The sequence below is a fragment of the Dermacentor silvarum genome, chromosome 9 (genome assembly GCF_013339745.2).
Source record: "Dermacentor silvarum isolate Dsil-2018 chromosome 9, BIME_Dsil_1.4, whole genome shotgun sequence".
NCBI classification, from domain to species: domain Eukaryota; kingdom Metazoa; phylum Arthropoda; class Arachnida; order Ixodida; family Ixodidae; genus Dermacentor; species Dermacentor silvarum.
Window position 1 is genome coordinate 1,100,292 of NC_051162.1, and position 24,013 is coordinate 1,124,304.

The following is a 24,013-nucleotide window of genomic DNA, read 5'->3' on the forward strand; positions in this document are numbered from 1 at the left end:
ATATTTATGTCCACTGCCGGACGAAGGCCTCCCCCTGCGATCTCCCATTACCCCTGTCTTGCGCTAGCTGATTCCAATTTGCGCCACCAAATTTCCTAACTTCATCATCCCACCTAGTTTTCTGCTGTCCTCGACAGTGCTTCCCTTCTCTTGGTACCCATTCTGTAACTCTAATGGTCCACCGGTTATCCACCCTACGCATTACATGGCCTGCCCAGCTCCACACTTTGGTTTCAATTTCAACGTTGAAACTTTCTCTACACATCAGTCTTGCTTCTTGTTATGCGTATAGTACAAGAAATACAAAAAGCAGAAAAGCCATGCCCCTTTCCTATAGGTAAAAGACAGCAAAGTGTGCAGACAGATGCTGTGTAGCAGAGAATGCTAGCGTGACGGTGTGAGTTTTGTGCACCCACTTTGTGATGACATACCCAGTGCTGCAAGCAAATGTCTATAAGTCTACGTTGCAACCTTTTTTGTCTAGCGCAACTTGTGCATAATCAACCCGAATTTGTGGCATAGGTATAACCAGAAGCTTAAGATGTGGCACTGACTGACAGTCCCAGGTACAGTTTTACTACACACATACGAATACTCAAGAATAGGGGCACAGTTGCCGCCGTAGCTCAGTTTGCATGAACATTGCCTGCATAATGCGAAAGAAGCACTCCCACAGGCATTCCACTGGGTTTCCATCCACATTCGTTCCCCCTATACTGGCATTATTAAAAGGAGCAGTTGACATCCCCTATGCTTTCCTCACATGGTTGTTGCCAACAATAAGCTTATCGCCCTTCCTGTTATAAACCCGTGAGGGATTGGAAATAAATAAAATAAACAAACGGAGAGCAGTAATGGGCCACAGCGTACTACTACTCACTCGAGCACCTGTTCGGGTATCCGCAGCTGGTCATAGTGAACGTGCTGCTTCAGCTCGTGCAGGTGGTTCACGTAAGAGATTTTCCTCCCAAATTTGGCACTGCACAAATCAATCAAGCAATCAATCATTTAATCAACTAATCAAATCGTTATGGAATTTTAAAGGGAAGCTTATTGTCACGTTGTAATGACAGTGAGAAGTATGACACCGCCAAAGGTGTGTTATGAGGTTACCTCTTCATTGGGCAAACTTGTGCCCAGGATACAAATAATACCCAAAGCACAATGATAGCAGCGAGCACAATCGTCGAAATCTGATTGACGGTAAAGGCTATTTATACATGACTCATCGCACATTCTAGCATAATGGCTGGTGCTCACCTATGTTCCAGCATTTACAGTCTGTTTCACATTTGGGGGGAAAACTCAAGAGCACCTTCCAAGGTGCTCCGAGTTTTCCCCTAAGTGTGAAACAGACTGTACTTCCAGCATGAACCTCGCCTACACTATCCGAGTGGACAAGATCCTTTCGCTATAGAATCAACGAAAATATTCCAGAAAGTTCCGATACACGAAGGCACGTCTTGCGCCAAACAATAACTTTGTAACATTGGTTAGCTGGTGCAAAATAAACAATGTAAACATATCAAAGTCTTCACAGTGCCATCACAGCACCAACTGTGAGTAATGTGAGAAGGAATAGCCAATTGGTCAGCCACTTGAATTTCAACAGCCATTTGAAAAAAATTAACTCGAATATAGAATACAACATATTTCCAATTTCTCACAAAGTAAAGTATAAAGGCTGCATGAAGACCATTGGGCAAGAAAAAAGTGGCTTTCTCAACTGAAAAATGTGCGAGAGAAAAGGCTAAGCAATATAGTATTTCACAGCAAAAAAGGAGACATCAGTTAGATGTGGTATGGAACTTTCCAACATATGTTTGGATTTGCTGAAGCACTCGATCTATTCATTACTCGTGGGTATGCGAGGGAAACAGGCACTCGCCTAATGTAGGGCCGGAAAAGCTGGTAGAGTATCTTGACGAAGCCAGTTGGGTGGACTAGATAGAGGGCCTTGAGGTTCTTCTTGTACCTGCACCAGGAGAGAGCGTCAGTGCCCGCACTAGCATTCCCGAACAGAGCACATCTGCCCTCAACCAAGATAACCACAATGACAGTTTTCTTTCTAAATTTCCAGCCTCAGGATGTGCCGCGTTATACACAGGTTTGTGACGCACATATAACACCAATAAAAATATTAGCAATAACAATAATAACACCAAATATAACAATATGACACAAATATAATGTGCAACGTTATACGTTCTAATAACAACTTTTTTTTCTTTCTTTCTTAATAACTGGTGCTTAAAACTGCAGGGAACTAAACCAGTAGGCACCATCGCGATGTATGGTGCCCTCCTGTGTGTGCCTTGCAAGAGCAGCAAGCTCCCCGTTGCCATCTGTGCATTTTGCACCGTCTTTCTTCTCCTGATTTAGAACGCTGTTAGTGCCGCATCAATTTGGTTACAGCATATTAATCACAACCTTGAGCAAGACAATGTTGTGCATGCAGGTCAAGTGAACTGTCTTCAATGTAGCGCAATCCGTAAAAGCCACTGCCGTGTTCAGTCGTGTCATGGGAACTTCTGAAGTCCTGTTTGTCTAATAACCTTGGTGGCCGTCACTGTTGACGACAGTGTTCTGGTGGACAGTGACAAGGACGTCAGCACTCGTCCTTTTACTTCACTGAAGCTCGCAGTAACGACGAACATAGCTCTGTGGGCACGGGCTTTTATGCATTGTCTTCCGTTTCCTTGCAGCATCACTTTGCATTCTAATTATTCTTTCCATTTTTTCTTTTTCTTAAAGACCGAAAATCTCTCCTCACATTATATTCACGCTTGTGTTATCAATGTGCAGTTGCAGTGTATATACAATGTAGACCGCTTATAACATAAGTTGCCGGAGTCTTGAATATCCGCACTATAAACAGTACCGCACAATAACCAAAACAACGATTTTCAAGCCCTCCACGTACGCAAAACATGTAGACCAAACAGCCGCGCGTATCCGAGAATCGAAGCGTGCAACTGGGAGTGTTGCATCCATTTAAATTTACGAACGTTGAAAGCCTAATGTCTAACTACCCATGATCTTCGCATGAAGCAAAGTAATAATTTTTAAAAATGTCTCAGTTTCGCCCGAAAGGCGAAGCATCAATTGCGATAGCAAATTAGTAGTGAGCTACAGTTAAACCTGCTTATAACGAACCTCCATATAAGGAATTCCTGGATATAACAAAGTTTTTCCATTCCCCGCTGTTACTTCATAGAAGCACATGTATTTGAGACCTCTACATAACGAAGTGGCAGCGGGAGACCCCCTCGCAATAACGAATTTTCCCCACCGACAACCTAGAGATTTCGGTTCAAATTTTGTCAGTTTTGCGCGAGCAGCCACCGGAAGCACCTTCTCCACCGCCACGGAATGCGAAGCGGCGGCGTTGCGCTTGGCGTGCTCGAATTCACGGCGACTGCAAGGCGAGAGCGAGCACGCGTGTGCATGCGTGCGAGCGTGCACGAGACGGGCCTGCATCCCTCGGCCCGGCGATCGTGCCGCCGCGGGCACGACCTTTCCCCCTCCCTTCATTCAAACCTGATCCCACCGCTTGCTGCAGCTGGCCTAGCCCACCAAGCCAGCGCTCTAGTTTTCCAGTTGATGTTGCCGAAGAAAAACAATTTTTTCTCAACGTGCTGGCAACGCCCCACCTTGGTTACTGCGCAAGTCTCTGCACTTCACTTCCCTAACCTGACACTAGGACCTGATAAAACGGGTCCAAAAATTGCCTGCGCATTAGAATCGAGTACGACCCTAAATTTGCACGACCACATCGCCATTGGCATGTCAATACGGCCGCCTCCTACCCCACTTCGAGCCTAGCTTCCGGAGCTTCGACCATGTGCTGTAGGGATTGGTCTACCAATTTAGTTAAACAGCGAATGTTTACAAGTTTATACGGGCGATAAAACTACTATCCCTACTTCGTATAGCTGTCTGCTAATTTGCTGTCACAATCGATGCTTCACCTTTTGGGCAAAACTGGGACTTTTTTGTTCATTGCAACTTTAGTGTATTGGGAGTAAATCTTGAGCAACAGTTGTATTTCTGTATGAAAGCATGAGGTGCGCGGTACTGTAAAGAATTTTTCTTCCTCTCTTTTGGTCAGGGAAAGCGGGTGCGTGTTACAATCGAGGGAGCGTTAGAATCGAGTAAATACGGTAAGCGTTTCTTTTTCGAATTTTCGTACCGAACCTGCATGTGACAAAATCCTCTTTATAACCAAGTTTTTCGGGAATTTGTCAATTTCTTTATATCGAGGTTTGACTGTATAACCAATAGCGCAGCAAAGGAACATTGTAGTAAGCTGTTTATTTTACCATAGAACACAGACCAAAGTTCAAAGTGCCCAGGCTGCTCATTGTTATATCCGATACGTTGTTAAAGCCGGTATTATTATAGGGGCGGCTGTGGAGATGAGACAGGGTTAAATTTCACCGCAGTGCTGGCCTAGCCACATGGTGAACAAGCTCACAGAAGGAGTTACGGATGGTGCGAATGCCTCTGTGTTACTTACAGTGCTGCTGCAGAATCTGTTGGGCAAAAAGAATCTGCTATCAAAGATGGATCCTCCGATTCACATTCTTGTCAGCAGAAGGCCAGCACGTGTTGCATGAGAAGTTGTACACAAATGCTCAATCGAGTTCACGGAACTTTGTATGATCAAATTTACTTGGGTACAAACCTTATACCTGTTTAAATGGACAATAGCAGTTTAACCGGACGCTTTAGTTTATGAGTTCCTGTCTAATACATGGGAATGAAGAAATCATTTTTCTCAGCAACCACTGCACCGATTTTGATGAGGATTGTTGCATTTAAAAGAAAATTAGGGACTGTAGGAAGCAGAACTTCTATTCAGGCCGTCCATTCTATTGTTCTTTTTTTTATTCTTGAAAATTCTCAGAATGTCAAGACACTCTACTATCAAGTTTACAACTCTGTAACTTGGCAATGACAAACATTGTCACAATTCCGTAAACTGCACCTTAATAGAATTAAAGTGGACAAAATTGGTGCATTAGTATATACTGCTGTGAAATATGCCACTAATTGATGAATATGACTTTTTCATGCAAACTGTAAACCCATAGATAAATTTGCACACTTTAGCTGTTCTAACAGATACAGTTTACGGAACTCCAATATCTGTTTTTTTATGCAAAGTTACAGATTTGTAAACTTCGTGCTTCAATTTTTTTTTAATTTGGCAATTTTGGAGAATTTTCATTAAAAATTAGTGGTCCTAAATCTAAAGTCCGCTTCCTACAGTCACTCGAGACCGTTAGATACTTGGACCGTGGCTACACCTATCACTGGCAGAAAAAGCGATTTGGGCACTAGTACACTAATTGAAGTGCACGGTTTAAGAGACCGCTTATAGTGTTATAGTAATTTCAAACAAGTCAGTCTCATCTAGAGTGGACGGTTGACATGCCACTAAATGAAACAAAAACGAAATATGAGTGTCAACGCGACATCAAAATAAACACACCACATTGTTGTGACATCATACATTTCTCAGAGCATCAGCTTCGTTAATCGCTAATTAATGAATGAGTATAACATTGCATTCAAATGTAACCAAAACCCTGGCAGCTTTCGTGCAGTCTTTCTGCACAGACGGGACTAAAATATGCAAAAGTACTCCAAAATGTATTTCCATTTTTTGGATGTTTCCTGCTATATATGCACACTGGTTCTGAAGCATATATTCAGTGTTTCTATGTTAATGTTGATACTTTGTATTTAATGTACTCTAAATCATTCATTGGCTACTGTACTGAATCAAATGTAATGCAGCATTCTTATAATCCTTCATTTAGCTGCTTAGTTGATTAACTGGTCCTACTCCATACTACCTAACCTGAACTGATGGCTTTTAGAGGTACTTGAAGAAGCAAATAAATCTGTTCACACCAAGAACTTCGATGCTGCTATCTACTGGCACGTTTCTCTTTTTCTTTCACGTTTCCTGTTTCTCTTTCACCAGTGGCCGCTTTTCACCGGTTAAGAAATGTTAAACGTTATCGCTCAGCGCAGGACGCACCTGTATGTATCGGAAGTTTCTCAAACGTTATCGATGCTTCTATCTGTTGTCTGTTGTCACCGACACTCATGCAATCTGAGTGTATGAGCAACGCGAATTGTCTGGTACTTTCTGGAAGACACGCGGGCACCAGGGATTACTCTGGAACCTTCAATGACTTATGTATAAAAGCCGACGCATTTCGCCGCTGATCAGATTTCGCCGATCACCCACTGTGTTCGTCGCTATTGTTGTGCTTTGAGTGCAACTTGCTTTTGTGGGCATAGGTTCGCCCAATAAAAAGTCAGTTTCGTCATTCACAGTTTTGCGACTGCTTTCTTCACCGTCACTACTACGTGACACTATGCAAAAAGCCCTAAAATTGATGTGCGAGTTCTGCTACCAGTAATAAATCTGTTTTCTGCCATGAAAATGAAAAAAATTTATGTTTTCAAAGTGTAATTAACTAGTTGAAACTGGTTTGGCGCTTCCACGTATTGTGCTTGAGTAATGCCCGAGGCTTCATTTAAAACGCCACTAAACGTCGCTCTTACTTATCGCATATATTACATATTTACAGCTACACCCGCATCTACGGCTCTACACATGCTTTTAACTTCTCATCATTCCCGCGCGTCATCCGCCTGTGGAACTATTTTCTGGACTGCATAGCCCTGCAGCGCAATCACGACACTTTTCGCTAACATCTGCTAAAACATTTCACTGATAACACTCAGCTAATCTGTTTGTCCTCATAATTCATACAACTTGTTTTTTTGTGCATATTTTGTGCATATTGTTGTGCATTTTCTCCTATTGTGTTCCATGATGCATAGCTGGCATCTTGTACTTGATATAATTTCTTCTGAATTGCAATATCTTGCAATCTAATATACGAGATCACTAGTTTTCTACTTACCCCAATTTTGCTGTTATGTTTTTTTATTGTTATCCTACTCTGTATATACTTCAGCATTTGACCTCCCTTATACAATGCCTCAGTTGAGGCCTGTAAGGTATATGAAAATAAATTTAAAAAATTTAAAAAACAGCACTGTGGTGTTCAGCATTGTGCTTCGCGCTCTTACATTTAGCGATGCCATACCAACACGCCCAAGCATCCATGCCTAATTAGGATGCCTTCAATGAGCTTGGAATTAGTACAAAGTTCAATGAAAATGGTAGAATACTCTTCCTGCTGCTTGATGGTGACTCACTTTTTCTCCTCCAAGATGACTTCAAATTGGCCGTATTAGTGACGGAGGTCATGCTAAATGTTTATTTATTAGCAAGTGGCCAGCCGAAGAGGCTGAATTTGCCAGCCCTGTTCCCAGTGCCACTCAATCACAAAGTGGCACCGTCTACGACCACAACAATGGGGAAGTGATAACAGCCCGTACTTGCGGTCGAACGCGCGAAAGGCGGTCCACAGCCACCCGAGGGACGGCTTGTTCTTGCTGTTGAGGCCGTGGTGGAAATAGACCAGCGTGTAGTCACTCTCCACAAACTGATCCAGCGTGTGCATCAGGTACCTGCAGCCAGAGGATGTGAACGGATCTCCTTAAACGCAAGACCGAAATGACTTTTCTAGAAATGGGCCACAGCGAGTGGGATAGCAGATCATTCCGACAAATCACTCAAGAAGGAGAGTCAATGGCAAAAGCAACCCTACACACAACAGGTTCAGTGCGACAAGCACCGTTGAAAGGTGAGAACTAAGGAGCAGGGACGCTGTTATGCTTGCATGCTGCAGCCTGAGTTGCATCCAGTGAGCGTTCAGAATTCTGCTGGGAACACTGTGTATCAGGTGCGAATCTGGTGCCACCTGCCAGCAGCAGTGGTCGAATAAAATGCAGCTGCTGCATGCTTTTGGTTGTGTTTTGCATTGGCATAAATGGTTGTGCATTCCAGATCCACGCTATTTAACACTTGCTACAGAAACAGACACACCGTGTCAGTTTGCACACGCTACAGTGCAAAACTGCACACTCTGCAGTTTTACCTTGAGCAGGCACAAACTACAATGGTGCAACCATCAAGTGTTCTGTAACTTTCATGTTCACTGTCTTTTATGAATTAACAGAAACAATAAAGGGAAATATTCAGTTGAGCTGTATGTGGTATAGACCACTTATAACGTAACCGCTTATAGTGCAGGACCGGATATAGTACGGTCTTTTCAGACTCCTGTTAATTTTCCCATAGCACTCCATGTATACACGTATTGCTTATAGTGCAGTTGCGGGAGACAAAATACCGGTTACAGTGCAGCTGCCTGGAAGTTTGGCAGTCAATTGAGACGGCAAACGCTCCCCTCAAGCCGGAGATATACTTGAACGTAACGCGAGTGCGCACGTCGAGCTCCACGACGTCATGGTGGCAAACAATCGGCGCGTCTCGCGCCATCGAGCGTGTTGCAACGTTGCTGGCGCGTGAATAGCGCTCTTCATATTTTTCGTCCAGCGCACCAAGCCGCGCTGGCCACGCATCCCAGCATTCCTCACGAGCTGCGGGTAAAATGGTGGGAGCACTCGAAAGCACGTCCGTCGCCGCGGCTCTCTGCGCATTAGCAAGCACGGTGCACGGGGGACTGTGCCCCCGTCGCAGGTGGCTTTCAAGATACAGCGGCCCCTGCGGGCGGGCGTGCGAGCTCAGAGTAAATGCACCTCCCCCCCCTCTCCGAGACTTGTGCGCGATGGAAGACAGCGCGCTTCCTTCCCGCTTTCCTCCCTTGCGTGTGCGAGATTGAGACGCGATCACTGGCTCACCCTCGCACGCTTTCAGTCGCACATACAGCATACGGTGACGATTTTATCACCCTTTGACTCTATACGGAACCTCACAGCGACAGCTACAGCAGCTAAAAATGCACCTAGAGTGCCCACATAATTGCTATCGCAATAAAATCATTGTTTTGGTTATAGTGCGGTACCGCTTATAATGCAGATATTCGCGACTCCGGTGGCTTACAAGCGGTCTACACTGTACTAAATTATGCTCAGCAATTATGCCTTTTTACAGCAAAGCTGCTAAGGGCTCACTCTTCGGTGGTCACGCCTGGCAATAGAAAAAAAACTCTCATTGGCCGTATGCTGTATAGGCAAGTGAAAGTGCGCGAGGGATGCGTGCTTTCACGGGGAGCGAATGCATGGCAGAGAGCAAACGCGACTTAAGTGCGAGTGAACGGGGAGCGAACGCACGAGGAGCGAACGCACGGCGGAGAGCAAACGCGACTTATGTGCGAGTGAAAGCGCGCGAGGGCGAGAGACGCGCACTTTCACTGGGAGTGAACGCATGGCGGAGAACAAACGCGACTTCCCAATGGAAGGGGAGTGGTGGGCGAGGAGGGCACCGAGGCACTCTAGACTGTGCGTGCCCGCTCTCCCACTGCGGCGCATGCGCGCAGCCCTGCCGGCCTCTGCCGCCGACTCCTCTGGGCTCTCGCCCGCCTCTCCCCTAACAGTGTCGACAACGGCGTTTAGCCGTTCCGTCACGTAGCCAGCGTTTTGACAGCGGTTGTGTGCGGTCACAATAACGATGCGCACAACTGTTGTCGACGGTGGCAGCGTTTTGCCTGCGTTCGCACTGAACGCGCGTGGCTTTGGTGACATGTTTATGAAGAACGTGCCAACCTTTGCCATACATCATATGGCGGTGTACTGTAGCAGCTAAATAAATAGACACTCGGCATTAGGCACTAAATAAATGAAAAACACCGGATCATATATATTTCTCATTCTTTAATAGTTCAAATAACCAATTAGACCATCACATGTTAATAGTCATAATTAGAAATACATAATTCCCACCATAGTACAGCTTCGCTGGTCTTCCATCTCCACCCCAGTGGAAGGGCTGACAGTTTCTTTGTTATTATTATCATTATTGCTTTCTTTTTGTGCAGTGTTCTGGCAACACTTTTGTTCTGAGATATTTAATTCTGATATAGTGCATTATTTTTTTCGTTTCTTTTTGGAGTTTTCCATCATTGTTTGCAATGTTACAATGCTACTACAGTGTACGTTCAAATTATCCTTACAGTGCTGTTTCTTTTTTTGACGGCGTGCTTTCTGGGGAAAAGTGGCAGGAGAAGATGGAATAACAGTAGATTTAATCAAAGATGAAGGAGACATCATGCTTGAAAAGCTTCCGGCCCTTCATACGCAATGCCTCACAACTTCAAGTGTACCAGAGAGCTGGAAGAACGCCAACATACTAATCCATAAGGAGGAAGACATTAAAGAATTGAATAATTATAGGCAGATTAGCTTGTTTTCAGTATTATATAAAATATTCTCAAAGGTAATTTCCTATAGAATCAGGGCAACACTTGACTTCAGCCAACCAAGAGAACAGGCTGGCTTCAGGAAGGGATATTCTGCGATGGATCACATCAATGTTATCAATCAGATAATTCAGAAATATGCGGAGTATCAAAAACCTGTCTACAGTGGAACCTCGTTGATACGATTCTGCGTAACACATTTTTTGGGATGATAAGTTTTTTTTTATTTTCCAGATAATACTAAAGATTTAGTTAATACCTTGGATGATACGATTTTCAGATGATCCGCTTTATTTCTGGTTCCTGTGAAAATCGTATCAACGAGATTCCACTATAGATTCATAGATATGGCTTTCATAGATTATAAAAAGGCATTTCATTCAGTATAGATACCAGCAGTCATGGAGGCATTGCGTAATGAAGGAGCGCAAGAAACATACGTGAATATCTTGGCAAACATCTACAAGGATTCCACAGCTACCTTGTTTCTCCACAAGAAAAGTAGAAAGTTACATATCAAGAAAGGTGTCCAGGCAAGGAGACACAATCTCCCCAATGCTATTCACTGCATGCTTAGAAGAAGTATTCAAGCTCTTAGACTGGGAAGGCTTAGGAGTCAATATCAACGGTGAATATCTCAGCAACCTTTGATTTGCAGATGACATTGTCCTATTCAGCAACAATGGAGACGTATTACAGCAAATGATTGAGGACCTTAATCGAGAAAGTGTAAGAGTGGGGTTGAAGATGAATATGCAGAAGACAAAGGTAATGTTCAATAGCCTGGCAAGTGAACAAGAATGCAGGATCGCCAGTCAGCCTCTAGAGTCTGTAAAGGTTTACGTTTATCTAGATCAATTACTCACAGGAGATCCTGATCACGAGAAAGAAGTTTACAGAAAAATAAAATTGGGTTTGAGTGCATACGGCAGGCATTGCCAAATCCTGACTGGGAGCTTGCCACTGTCATTGAAAAGAAAAAAAGTTGTCGCAGTTTCACCTGAAAGGCGAAGCATCAATTGCGATAGCAAATTTGTGGAGAGCTATACGGAGTAATGATAGTAGCTTTATCATCTGTATAAACTTGGACATGCAGCAGCACCGGCAACACGCAGAACTGTTGTCGACGCCGTCGGCGTTTTTCCCGCGTTCGTTGAAAATGCGTGCGGCGTTGGTGACTGTTGCCGGAGCCTCTGATATAAATAGGCACTGCGTGCCGCAGCTAAACGTCGCCTCCCTTCCCTCCCCCCCCCCTCCCCCACGGCCTCTCGCGCGTCGGAAGAAGGCGCGTTTGCTCTACATATATGGTGATTGTAAAGGAGGAAAGAGATGCCTACTTCTGCAGCCCTCAAGGGAGCACGGCGCAGAAAGCGCGTTTGTTCTCCGCCGTGCGTTCACTCCCCGTGAAAGTGCGCGCCCCTCGCGCCCTTTCACTTGCACATACAGCGTTCGGTGCGCGGCGACGATTTCTTCTCCATTGACGTCATACGGAACCTCACGGCGACGGCGCCGACGACGGCGACGCCGACGGCAGAAATCTGCTTTTGAGTGTCCATATAATTGCTATCGCAATAAAATGTACAATCATTGCATTCTACCAGTGCTAACATATGGGGCAGGAACTTGGAGGTTGACAAAGAAGCTCGAGAACAAGTTAATGACCGCGCAAAGGGCGATGGAACAAAAAATGGTAGGCCTAACGTTAAAGAGACAGGAAGAGAGTGATGTGGATGAGAGAGCAAACGGGGACAGCCGATATTTTAACTAACATAGAGAGAAAAAAATCGAGGTGGGCAGGATGGATAACCGGTGTCACAGAATGGGTGCCAAGGGAAGTGCAGTTGAAGATAGCAAATGCGGCTTAGCTGAGCTAACCCTGGATATGCAAAGCGAAAGCTTGGTTTACCCTGATTAAGGCATGGTTTCACTTGGTTAGCCTTTGATGTAGCTGTAATTATTATACTCGGGTATACACTCATCGATATGAGCCAGGTATAAATTATAAGCCGACAAGTCCAAGTGTTTTGCGAGCCGAATAGCTAGCTATTCCTCAGTCTCCAATGCTAGCTTCATGCGTTTGGCATTCCAGACCCTCTTCAGTGAAGCAGTTCGCCGGGCGAAAGACGTGTGTCAGATGCCGTGGCGTGGTAAGACGCTGCGGGGTAGTCAGACCATCCCTAGCAAAAATTCTAATAGAAGTTTGTATTAGTCTAATACAGTTTTGTATTAGTTGTATTAGTTTTGTATTAGACTAATAGAAATTTATTACAAGTTTGTCTTGGTCTAATACAGTTTTGTATTAGTTGTATCAGTTTTGTATTAGACCAATAGAAATTTCTATTAGTCGTACTGATTTACCTATAAGACCAATAGGCCCTGTATTAGTCTTATGCAAACAGTGTTGCGTGTCTACTAGTATCTCTGTTAGACTAATAGGTCCTATTGGTCTTATGCAGATTGTTGCTGGTCTGATACAACATGTATTGATGGATTCCACAGCTCGTGTTTGCTGGTGAAAGTTGATGAAAAAAATAGACTAGCGGACCCCTTGCTTGCATGGAGAGGTGTTTCTATTTAATCACTGAATAATTAAAAATCAGGCCTGCTGTACAAATGTGCAGCAGACTGCGTTCGCACGTTTGCATTAGTTTCAGCGCACTAAGCTAGTGAAACTGGCCATCTCTCGGCGACATACACAAAAGCGCCGTGCGCCAACATGGTCTTGCCAATTGTGCTTCACTGAACCTCGTCGCGATGAGTCGTTGAGGAAACAGCTAGTGTTTACAGCACAGCGAATACTTCCCCATGAAAAAAAAAAAAAAAAAATGAATTACCAGCTGTAATCTGCAAGGCAGAATCGCGCTGCCCGGTCAGCTTACGAACGACGGTGCAATAGCACAGAACACCCATGGCAATAGCAGCAACCATATTTGTTTGCGGCTGAAGTTTCGTTAGTGTCGTATTTTCTGTTGAAGTGCGCAAAAAGTAAATGTAAAAACTTTTAACCTAAATTACTGACTTGATACCGCATATAAAAGGCCATAATATTTATTGACATCAAAGAGCAGTATCGCAGGAGAAGGGAACACGGCGGTTGGGAAGGATATAAAACTGCGACCGTAGTCAGCCGTAGTTGCGCACAGCACGTGTGCAATGGCGGCCGCCATGTCAAGGCGAGGCGTGCGTGTTAGTGAATGAACGATGTGTTTTTAAGGAACCCGTGGTGTTAGCGCCTGCGTAACCTCATTCGTGCAGTAATATATTTGGTAGTTTTATCTATGGATGCTGTTAATACTTCAAAACAACGCAAGGCAACTGTTTTACCCCTGTCCTTCGCAGCTTTGTGGGTCTATCAGCGTGCATCGATGTGCAGCGTTTTCCCCGGCGCTGATTTGCCATTTCGAGGTAATTATACTTCTTATTTATGCCTCTGTAGTACAGTATGAAGCGTTTTCTTCTTTTTTTTTTAAAATCCTGACGGTGGACGTAAGTACAGTGCTGTCGGGCCGATAGCTGTGTGCGTTGCAGCAATAACATGCCTGTTTCCGACAACGCTGTGCAAGATTTCTGTCTAGAGTTCCTTATATCTGTCTACAGTTTCGATGGAACACACATCTTATGTTGATTTTGTGTGCTTTGTAATTGTCCTGTCACGTCAGGTAACGTCATTGTTTGTTATAAATATTTTGAGCTAGCATATATCAACTGTCCTATAATATTCGAAGACAAGTCGAAGAGACCCTGCAGAAGGCAGCCGACACAGTCGTCCAGCATGTGACTGACGCGGGTTTAGAGTGCTCGCAGAGCAAATAGGAGATACTAGTACTGCGACCCCCAGACCGGAGCAGAATAAAAACCCCACTACCCAACATTAACGTGTACGTCAACAACACTGCAATACCTCACGTGGATTATATGAGGGTCCTGGGCCTTTTTGTACAAAAGAATCGCCACAACAACTTCACTATTGATCGTCTCACTATAGCAGTGAATCAGACGGTCAATTTAATCACCTGAGTGAGGGCACGCAAGCAAGGTATGAAGGAGAAGGAGCTACTCCAAATCATCCACTCCTTTGTCATCTCAAGGCTCACCTACCCCCTTCCCTACCTACATCTACTCCAAACTGAAAAAGCAAAACTGGACGGCCTCATTCGCAAAGTGTACAAATCTGCGCTGGGGCTCATCCGTACTACCCCTACCGAGCACCTCCTAAGCCTGGGGTTGCACAATACCGTGGAAGAACTTCTAGAAGCACACTGCATGGCACACATTCACCGACTACAGGGAAGCAAGACAGGCCGTTGGATCCTGGACCGCATCGGGCACAGAGTGTCTCCAACGCACAAGGATCCTGCCACCGTTCCCCCCAACATCACAAAGAGGTTCATCATCAAGCCACTGCCAAAGAACATGCTGGCAGGTCGTCACGACAGCAGACGAAAAGCGAGAGCTCAAGCCCTGCACAAAACCCACGGGTCCAACTCCGAAGCAGCATATGTTGACGCTGCTCAATATTCCTTGCCACATAACACGTATGCAATTAGCGTAATTAGCCTCCCCAAGATAATCAACAACAATAACAACAACCAATTTACTCCCCGAGCAACACCAATACGGACGGCCTGTTCTGTGCGTGCCCTCAACTCGGCGGAGGCAGAAGAGGCGGCCATTGCCCTCGCTGCAGCAGCCGGATTTACAACTATAATCAGCGACTCAAAGATCGCCATATCCAACTTTACACGTGGAATCGTGGCCCCAGCCACACTACGACTACTGCATCCCCTACTCTCCCCTAAACAACAAGATAGTGAAGAATAAACCACCCCAATTGAATTGATATGGGTCCCGGCTCACGCAGGGAACCCGGAGAACAAGGCGGCCCACCAGTGTGCTCGAGGATTCGTCAGCCGAACGATGGGTCCCGTCTCTGACCCAGGGGACCTGGTCAGCGAGCCACTGACCACATACCACGAAATTGCCCAATACTACCGCCTCGCAAGACAGACAAAACCCCCACCTCATCCCAAGCTCACCAACGGACAAGAAGTCACCTGGCGCCGACTCCAAACGCACTCCTTTCCCAGCCCACAAATATACGCACACTTTTACCCTGACTTGACAGACCCACACTGCTCATTATGTGGGTCCATAGCCTCCTTAAATCATATTCTCTGGGACTGCAGAGAAGATCTCCCCCCACCAGATCTCCTGGCCGCTCCCTCGCCTGAAGCGTGGGAAGCGATACTCATGAACCCGAACCTGGAGGTTCAACTTCGGGCCATCACAAGAGCTGAGGAGGTGGCTGTAAGGCACCACCTGGTAGCCACCCCTCACTAAGCAAATTAACAAAATAAAGTTGTTTCCTCCTCTTGGGAGAAGCCTTTGTCCTGCAGTGGACACAAAAAATGGGCTGATGGTGATAATGAACTCACTTTGCCTTTGTAACACTTACTCCTGCTTAAGGCCCAGTACTTCCTGTACCGACTTTCTATGGTGCCACGGACAATGCCCACTTAGATGTTGATTGTTCATCAGTAAAAAAAGATCACCTGGCAATCTACAGAAACCAGAGACTCAAGTGAGAAAGGTTCGAGAACTTTTAGTGCACCACAGTAATCTAAATATGAGAAAACACTTTGAAATCTGTAATGTCACACACAAAGAGTCCCGACAAAATCTTCGAGCAAAATTTAAGATGTGGAAGTCGGAGTTTCCGTTTTCTACAGTAATAATCCACCTTTTCATGCCAAATTTGTGGGTTTTTGAAGGAGCAGACTGCCAGCCTAAATAAATTCAATGTGTGTCTTTAGTGTCTCTTTATTAAATTGTGAAAGATGCCAGCAAGAAAAAAGAAAAAACAGATGCAAGCTCAGCCTGCCGCCCATGCTAGCGCACCTTGTTATGTCATCCTGGCTAAAGTGTAGCCTTCAAAAATGCTGTCAATGATCCTGTGGGAGAAACAGGCTGATGGATAACTGAGTGAGAACTGGAACAATTAAAATAAAGGTGATGGTGCACATCGTCTCATTCACGTGCGCCTTGCTTTTCGTGCGCCAAGATCTTGGACGTGAGTGGGGATCAAATAGTATAAGAATTGCTAAAAGCATCCTCGGTAAAAATATACGGGCCGGTGTGTGCATCAGTAGCATGTGTACTTGCTTATATTCTGCAGAAGTAGGTTTCCTTATGCTTATGCTCCTAGACAAAATAAAGCAAAAAGAAACAAGAATGTCAAGCAATCTGTGCTCCCTTTCACTAAAGGAGTACTGAGTAACAATTACTGGAGTAACAATTCTACCGCACTTCTCTTGCATGTAAAGGTCACTTACTCTTGACAAGTATGACTCATGGAAAATGCTTGTCAGTCTGGAAATGACAAACTGGTATGTCTGGTATGTCTGGTATGGTATGTCTGGTATGACAGCGTCTGGTATGACAGCGTTGTCTGGTATGACAGCGTTGCACGCTTACAGCCACCCTTTCAATAAACGAGTGGAACGCCCTGCTGCAAGCCATTGCCAATATTACAGAATCATCTACTTTCCAATTGGCTCTGCTAACCCACCTATACAAACAAAGCTTTCATAAACAACTAAGAATTTTAGGACTATTCATTCTATTTAGGCTTCATTTGCCCACTATTTCTTTTTTCCGTTTGTGCTGCTTTGTTGTCCAGTTTGTATTTATTGCATTATAATTTTTGTGTTAGGATCATTATCTTGTGCTATTGTACAGTATAGACCACTTATAACGTAACCGCTTATAGTGCAGGACCGGATATAGTGCGGTCTTTTCAGACTCCCGCTAATTTTCCCATAGCACTCCATGCATACACGTATCGCTTATAGTGCAGTTGCGGGAAACGAAATACCAGTTACAGTGCGGCTGCCTGGAAGTACGGAAGTCAGCTGACACGGCGAACGCTCCCCTCAAACGGGCGCCCCAAGGAGTGCTCGAGGAAGAAAGAGAGAGGAAGTGGAGAAGGGCACGTGGTGCGAACGAACAGCCAGTAAGGCTGAAACCAGAATCTTGAGTGCGAGTCGTGAAATATCACAGCACGCATAGCGAGCGAGGGCGACGAAACTGCCAACGCCGGCCAGCGCTCGCTTCACGATAACGGCAGTAAACGAAACTTCGCGGAGCAGGCGGCGCCCGCGCGGCACGGCGAAGGGCGCACGTGGAGACCGTGGAATGTGAGGGAGGAGGGCGGCAGGGAAGCGGATTTCGCCTCGGCAACTCCGCCGCTTCAGTGGCTTTCCTTGCCCTCCCTCGTAGCTCCCTCACTTTCGACTGTCACCATGCGCGCCCGCCGCCGTGCAGGCGCCGCCCCTGCAGCCGGCCCGGCGCCAGCTTCCCGAAGTTTCGTTTTCTGCCGTTATTGGGAAGCAGGCGTTTGCCGGCGTGGGCAGTTTCATTGGCCGGCCTGGGACAGCGCCGCTGCTTCCCTCTGTGCCGTAGCCGCAGCATGCAAGGTCAACACGTGACTAGAAAGTAGAGGAAGCAAAAAGGAGAAAGAAGGGTTCACTGACATTTTCTACGCATGGCTACGGTAGCGTGGCTGAGACGTCGGCACGTACACGCATGTTCCGGCACAACGCAGAATCAGCGACCTTTCCATTTGAGAGAGGGTGAAATTTCCGCCGTGTTTTTTTTCTTTCTTTTTTTTTGTTTTGTTCGTGCGCAACATTGAGGGGTCTCTCCTGAGCTTTTACTCTATGGAGGTGCTGGAGCAATGCCGGTCGAAGGCGCCGTAGCGTGATTTGGTTCGAATTAACGAGATTCGACTGTAAATTGAATGCAAACGTTCTAGCTGCATTCCTCGACTGCCGCATACGCGTGGCGCCTCGGTGTGCATGTTCTGCATATGTGTGGGTCTTGAAAATTGTTGATTTGGTTATAGTGCGGTACCGCTTATAGTGCAGATATTCGCAACTCCGGCCACTTACTTTATAAGCGGTCTACACTGTATTGCATGATCATTACTTTGAGCTACAACTATTTGCACTGCACTCCCTATTATTTTTCTATGCTCTTTATTTGCTTTCATGCTTCTTACTACCTTTTTGGTGCTGTTACTAGCTGTGCTAAAAAATATTCAGTAGTTACCCACTCATGCCTCATGCAATGTGCAGTTTCTGGACCCTTTGGGTAAATAAGAAAATGAATGAATGAATGAATTAATTAATGAAAAAATAAACAAGAGTGCTGTGCGCATTCATTCTGGCAGCGCTTGCATCTATGGAATGAAGACGGCCAATGTAGCACGATGTCATCCACCTCCTGGGTACCGAAATGGTAACTGGTTCATAGAAACAAGAATACTATGTTAAACTACTTAGGGTGCTCCAATGCTTGTCTGTACGTTTTCTAGGCTTTAGATTGCTAGGACCTTCATTAAAATGTAAAAATCTGACAGGTCGGAAATACTCCTTTCAACAGTTCGCATTCGGTAGTTGTGCAACGTTTCCAAAAATGTACAGCAAGATTTACCAACTTGCTCAAGAATCAGTTTTCTTGGCTTGCACATGCAGCCACTTAAAGGGCTATGATGCCACATAAAAGATGGCGAAGTGATTGATTGATTCATTAATTTAATTTTGATTAATTGATTGACTGTTTCTTCACTCGTTTATCTAATACATGGAATCGGAGGCGAAGGGAAAAGCCATTCATGGATGGCTTGAGGGACTCCCTCGTCCCCATGCTGGCAAAAACAGCAGCAGAAGCACAAGCAGCCTGGTTACAATGTCATACTCTTACAATACCATCAAATTATGCGCACTACTACTTACTGCCCTACACAGAGTGTCATGCATCGGCTTACCTCATTGCACATCAGCTACAGCTACATTGCACAAGGACCAAAAACCCTCGATACTTTGGTTTCAGCTCCGCTATTGGTACCGGTACTTTAGGCACAAAAGTACCAGTACTAACTAAAAAGACTATATTCAAGTTAAATTTTATGAAATTCTGCAGAAGGCTGGCAGAAACCTAAGAAACCTGGTTATCCCTGCATTTTAAAAGGCACAAGTGCACAATTTTAGTTGGCATTAAAAAATTGCGAGACAGATCAGGTTGTTCAATGCAGTGGCCGCATGTCAAGGAGACATCTGCCTTGCAGACTTATGAAACCACAATTTTCTTAATTTTTTTCCCGATTATGTGCAGAAACTCGCACTGCAGATCACATGAATGCGAAGCTTGACACTAAAAGATCATTGCTGAAGGTTGCCAGCTTGCCTTCTCAAAATGAAACTACCGCATGTGCTCCTGCATACCTGCCAACCTAGCAACAATAAAATTCGGGAGACTGCCGCGCAAGGGGGGGGGGGGGGGAGGTAAAAAAAATGTTTGCCACCGTGAGAAACGGCGCACGTGGTGGAAAGTACATACTTGTCATCTCTCTGCGAAGTGACAAAGCACGCAAAGTCAGTCATATATAATATCATAAATACTTGAAGTACTTATTCTTGGCTTATGAAAGCACCATCTATCGCTCTAACCACACTCGTGGAAACAGAGTAGTTCGGCATTCTGCACTTCACTCGACAACCTGACAAAGCCAAAAGCGTAGCGCACTTATGATTGATTAACGACTGGATTGCTAAAAACGCGTGAGCCAGCCAGAGACGAGCTAATCCGGAAAATTTCATATGGCAGCACCCGTCGGTTGCTTGGGTTCGTGGTGGTGCCGGCGGCCGCTACCACAATTCAAGGTGCATGCTGGAGACTAACTGCTCTCACACTGCTTTCTCGCATGGTGATAGGGCGTAGAAAAAAAAAGCAGAATGAAAAAAAAGAAAACGCTGTGCTGTGGCGACTACTTTTTGTGAGATTTGCGGTTGGGTCCGTACAATCGGAGACGCGAGCAAAATTCGGGAGGCTCCCGGACAATTCGGGAGAGTTGGCTGGTATGCTCCTGGCATGTTTAACACGAGCAGCTACAAAACTCGCAGACAAGTGGCTACGGCTCAACATGGCCAGATTGCACATATTACAGAAAAAAAGTAACCGATAATGGTAATAATTACTGCCCCGCAAGAATAATTGGAGAATGACTATAAAGAAATTGGTTACCTTTATGCAACATTTTCAAACTTTTCTTCAAATTGCATTATTGCAGTAAATAAAAAGAGCTGGCCTGGCTCTTTCAGTGCATCCTCTGGAGCCTTTCACACTTTATTTTCATTAACAATTGCTTTTCAATTTGTCTGTCATCGTTCCTCATTTTCTTGTGAAGATACCAGAAGTGACACTGAAAACTCGGTCAATATATGAGGGAAGGTGTTGTAACGTGTAAACACTTGGCGCACAAGAATGCGGTAACTCAATGGTAACTCAATGCTCATCTGTGGGCTCTCTGTGGGCCGCAGGGCTAAATTGTTTCTGGGGCTCGAAGAGGGTGCTTTCGGTATGGCCAAAGAAAAGGTGACAAATTGTCCCTGGGCGTAGGTGATTTCCTGGCTTTGATGTCCGAAGTAGATATTACTATCAAGCCATAGCAACATTGGTTCAACTTGTCGGCCAGCATTTGGTGGGGCGTTAAGATGAGCAAAAAAAAAAAAACTCTGCGCCTGTGTTTGCCTCTCGTGTCACTCAATGACATCTGCGATGCCACTTAGTGACACGACTGCAGGCATTCTATTCTAGTTCCTGCTGAATTCAAGTGCTCTAAGTGGCGTCACCTGTTACAGCTTGTCTCATCAATAGAGTAACTGATTACATGTAATTGGTTACTAAATAATGTAGCTGAATTACAGTGAATGTTACCAAGGGAAGAAAAGTAATAAGTAAATTACCAAACTATAAAAATATGTAGCTGATTACATTACAAATTAAATACGAGTAATTAATTGCGTACAAGCCTCGACATGGCTAAGGTGAGCTTGCTATTTGCTTGAAAAGCAGACGGTACTTTCGCTCCAGTAGGTAAGGCACATGATCTATGCAAGGGCAATATTCTATTCTAGGTCCTGCTGAATTCAAGTGCTCAAGGCGGCATCACCTGTTACAGCTTCTCTCTGATTACATGTAATTGGTTACTACAGTGCAGACCGCTTATAACGTAAGTCGCTGGAGTCGTGAATATCTGCACTATAGGCGGTACTGCACTATAACCAAAACAACGATTTTCTAGCCCTGCACATATGCAAAACATGTAGATCAAGCAGCCACGCGTATCCGAGAATCGAAGTGTGCGACTGGGAGTTTTGCATCCGTCTAAATTTACGAACGTTGAAAGGTTAATGTCCAAGTACCCACGATCTTCGCATGAAGCAGACAAAGTAATAATTTTTTTAAATGTCTGTTTTGCCTGAAAGGTGAAGCATCAAGTGCGATAGCAAATTAGTAGAGAGCTATAAGGAGTAAGGTTAGTACATTTATCGGCTGCATAAACTTGACACATTCATTTACTAACTGAATTAAGAAGCGTGGTGTCAATGCGCACAAGCAAACATGAATCGACTCGATGACCGCAGACAACCACTGTCAAAACACGGGCGTGGGGAAACGCAGTCGCCGCAGCGAGCGATAGTTCATGCGGTCTATCACTTCAACGGAAACTGAGCGGCGTAAGCACAGCGCATACAAAGGTCAGAGCCGTGTGGAGATTGCTTTCAAGATATGGTGCGTGCGACAACACCGACAGCCGGCACAGGCGCGAACACATTTGTTGGCAAAGTACAAGACGCCCCCCGCCCCTCCCTCCCTCCCGTGCTGCCTTCCCGCTTTGCTCCTTTCGCGTGGGAGATTGCGTCGCCAGTTCCCCTTGCGCCCGGTTGCAAGATACGCATTTGGTGCTGCAGCAGAGCGTTGCCTACCCTCCCTCCCTCCCATACCCTCACGGCCTTTCGCGCAATGGAAGTCGCATTTGCTCTCCGCTGTGCGTTCGCTCTCCGTGAAGGCGGGCGTCCCCCACGCGCTTTCACTCGCACATGCGGCGCGCGGCAACAATTTTATTGCCCTTGGACTCGTGCTCCACGTCTCATGCTCCTCCTCCGCATCGCCCTCGTTGATCTCTTCTCCCATTGATGGGCGCACCTCGTTGAGAAGCGTGCTTGCTACTACCCTAGTCGGCGAGATTTCCCCGCGGAAGCCGCATTATAACCGGTATTTCGTCTCACGTGGCTGCACTGTAAACGGTATGCATATGCATGGCATGCTATGGGAAAATTAACGGGAGTCTGAAAAGGCCGTACTATATCCGGTCCACTATAAGCGGTTACGTTACAAGTGGTCTATACTGTAAATAATGTAGCTGAATTGCAGTGAACTGCATGTCTGTTTGCCATTTCCATCTACTAAGGTTGGTGGTGCGGCCATTATGCAAGACTATAATGTGGCAGTGGGAACGGCTGTTTCTTCTAAGTGCACAAGGAAAGGGATAGTCTAAAACAGCAGTCACTGCAGTGGATCAGCTGGATATATGCCATGCACAGTACGCACCTGAGAAACTTGGGGTGGTTCAGCTCTTTGTGGGGTGGCAATCTGCACGCTGAGATGACTATCACATTGCGGCCATACGCATCGTCACCTGGTGGGACACAACGAGGCAGGTAAACAGTGAGCACACTGGTTTTCAATACGTGCTGTCGACTACAACAATTATACATGTGCATCACGGGCAGCTCACTGCAAGATAGCGAATTTACGAAAAGCTGGTGAAAGCCTGTGTGCACCACATTAGGCCCAACAGTGCTGCAGCTGCCAAGCAAACCGATGATGAGCTAGGCACAGTGTCATCATTGCTTTGCAATACATGTCCTTGCCATGCACTTGCCACATGGCTGGAGCCATTTTGTTCTGGAAAACTACATAGTCACACAGAGAAAGTTGGCATTAGTTTGTCTAGGTTGATCCCTAGGAAAACCTTGAATCAGACGACTTCACTCAGTCTTTATCCACAGATAAGCTAAGGCACATATATACAGTTAAACCTGGATATAACGAAATTAACAAATTCCCGAAAAACTACATTATAAAGAGGATTTTGTTAAATGCAGGTTTGGTACCAAAATTCAAAAAAGAAACGCTTACCGTATTTACTCGATTCTAACGCGCCCTCGATTGTAACACGCACCCGCTTTTCGTGACCAAAAGAGAGGAAGAAAAATTCTTTACAGTACCGCGCACCTCATGCTTTCATACAGAAATACAACTGCTGCTCAAGATTTACTCCCGATACACTAAAGTTGCAATGAACAAGAAAGTCCCAGTTTCGCCCAAAAGGCGAAGCATCGATTGCGACAGCAAATTAGCAGACAGCTATACGAAGTAAGGATAGTAGTTTTATCGCCCGTATAAACTTGTAAACATTCGCTGTTTAACTAAATTAGTAGACTAATGCCTAAGCACACGTACTACAGCACATGGTCGAAGCTACGGGAGCTAGGCTCGAAGTGCGTAGGAGGTGGGCATATTGAAAAGCCGATGGCGAAATGGTAGCGTAAATTTAGGGTCGTACTCGATTCTAGCGCGCAGGCAATTTTTGGACCCATTTGATCGGGAGGAGGAAAGGTCACGCCCGCGGCGGCAAGATCCCCGGGTCGAGGGATGCAGGCTCGCCTCGCGCACGCTCGCACGCACATGCACGCTCGCACGCACACATGCGCTCGCTCTCGCCTCGCAGTCGCCGTCAATTCGAGCGCATCAAGCGCTACGCGGACGCTTCGCATTCCGTCGCGGTGGAG

General features: G+C 45.5%; 1 protein-coding gene across 3 annotated transcripts in view; it reads right to left on the reverse strand.

The window, feature by feature from the left end:
- The window catches only part of LOC119465099 (rho GTPase-activating protein 1), a 262,330-nt gene that overhangs the window by 74,176 nt on the left and 164,141 nt on the right, over nucleotides 1–24,013 (reverse strand). For all 3 annotated transcript variants that reach the window (XM_049656190.1, XM_049656191.1, XM_037725901.2), the window contains 4 exons: nucleotides 22,770–22,857; nucleotides 7,432–7,563; nucleotides 1,889–1,975; nucleotides 881–979 (listed from right to left, as the gene is read on the reverse strand). In XM_049656190.1, the coding sequence (XP_049512147.1) occupies nucleotides 881–979; nucleotides 1,889–1,975; nucleotides 7,432–7,563; nucleotides 22,770–22,857 (406 nt within the window). The remainder of the gene's footprint in view (nucleotides 1–880; nucleotides 980–1,888; nucleotides 1,976–7,431; nucleotides 7,564–22,769; nucleotides 22,858–24,013) is intronic.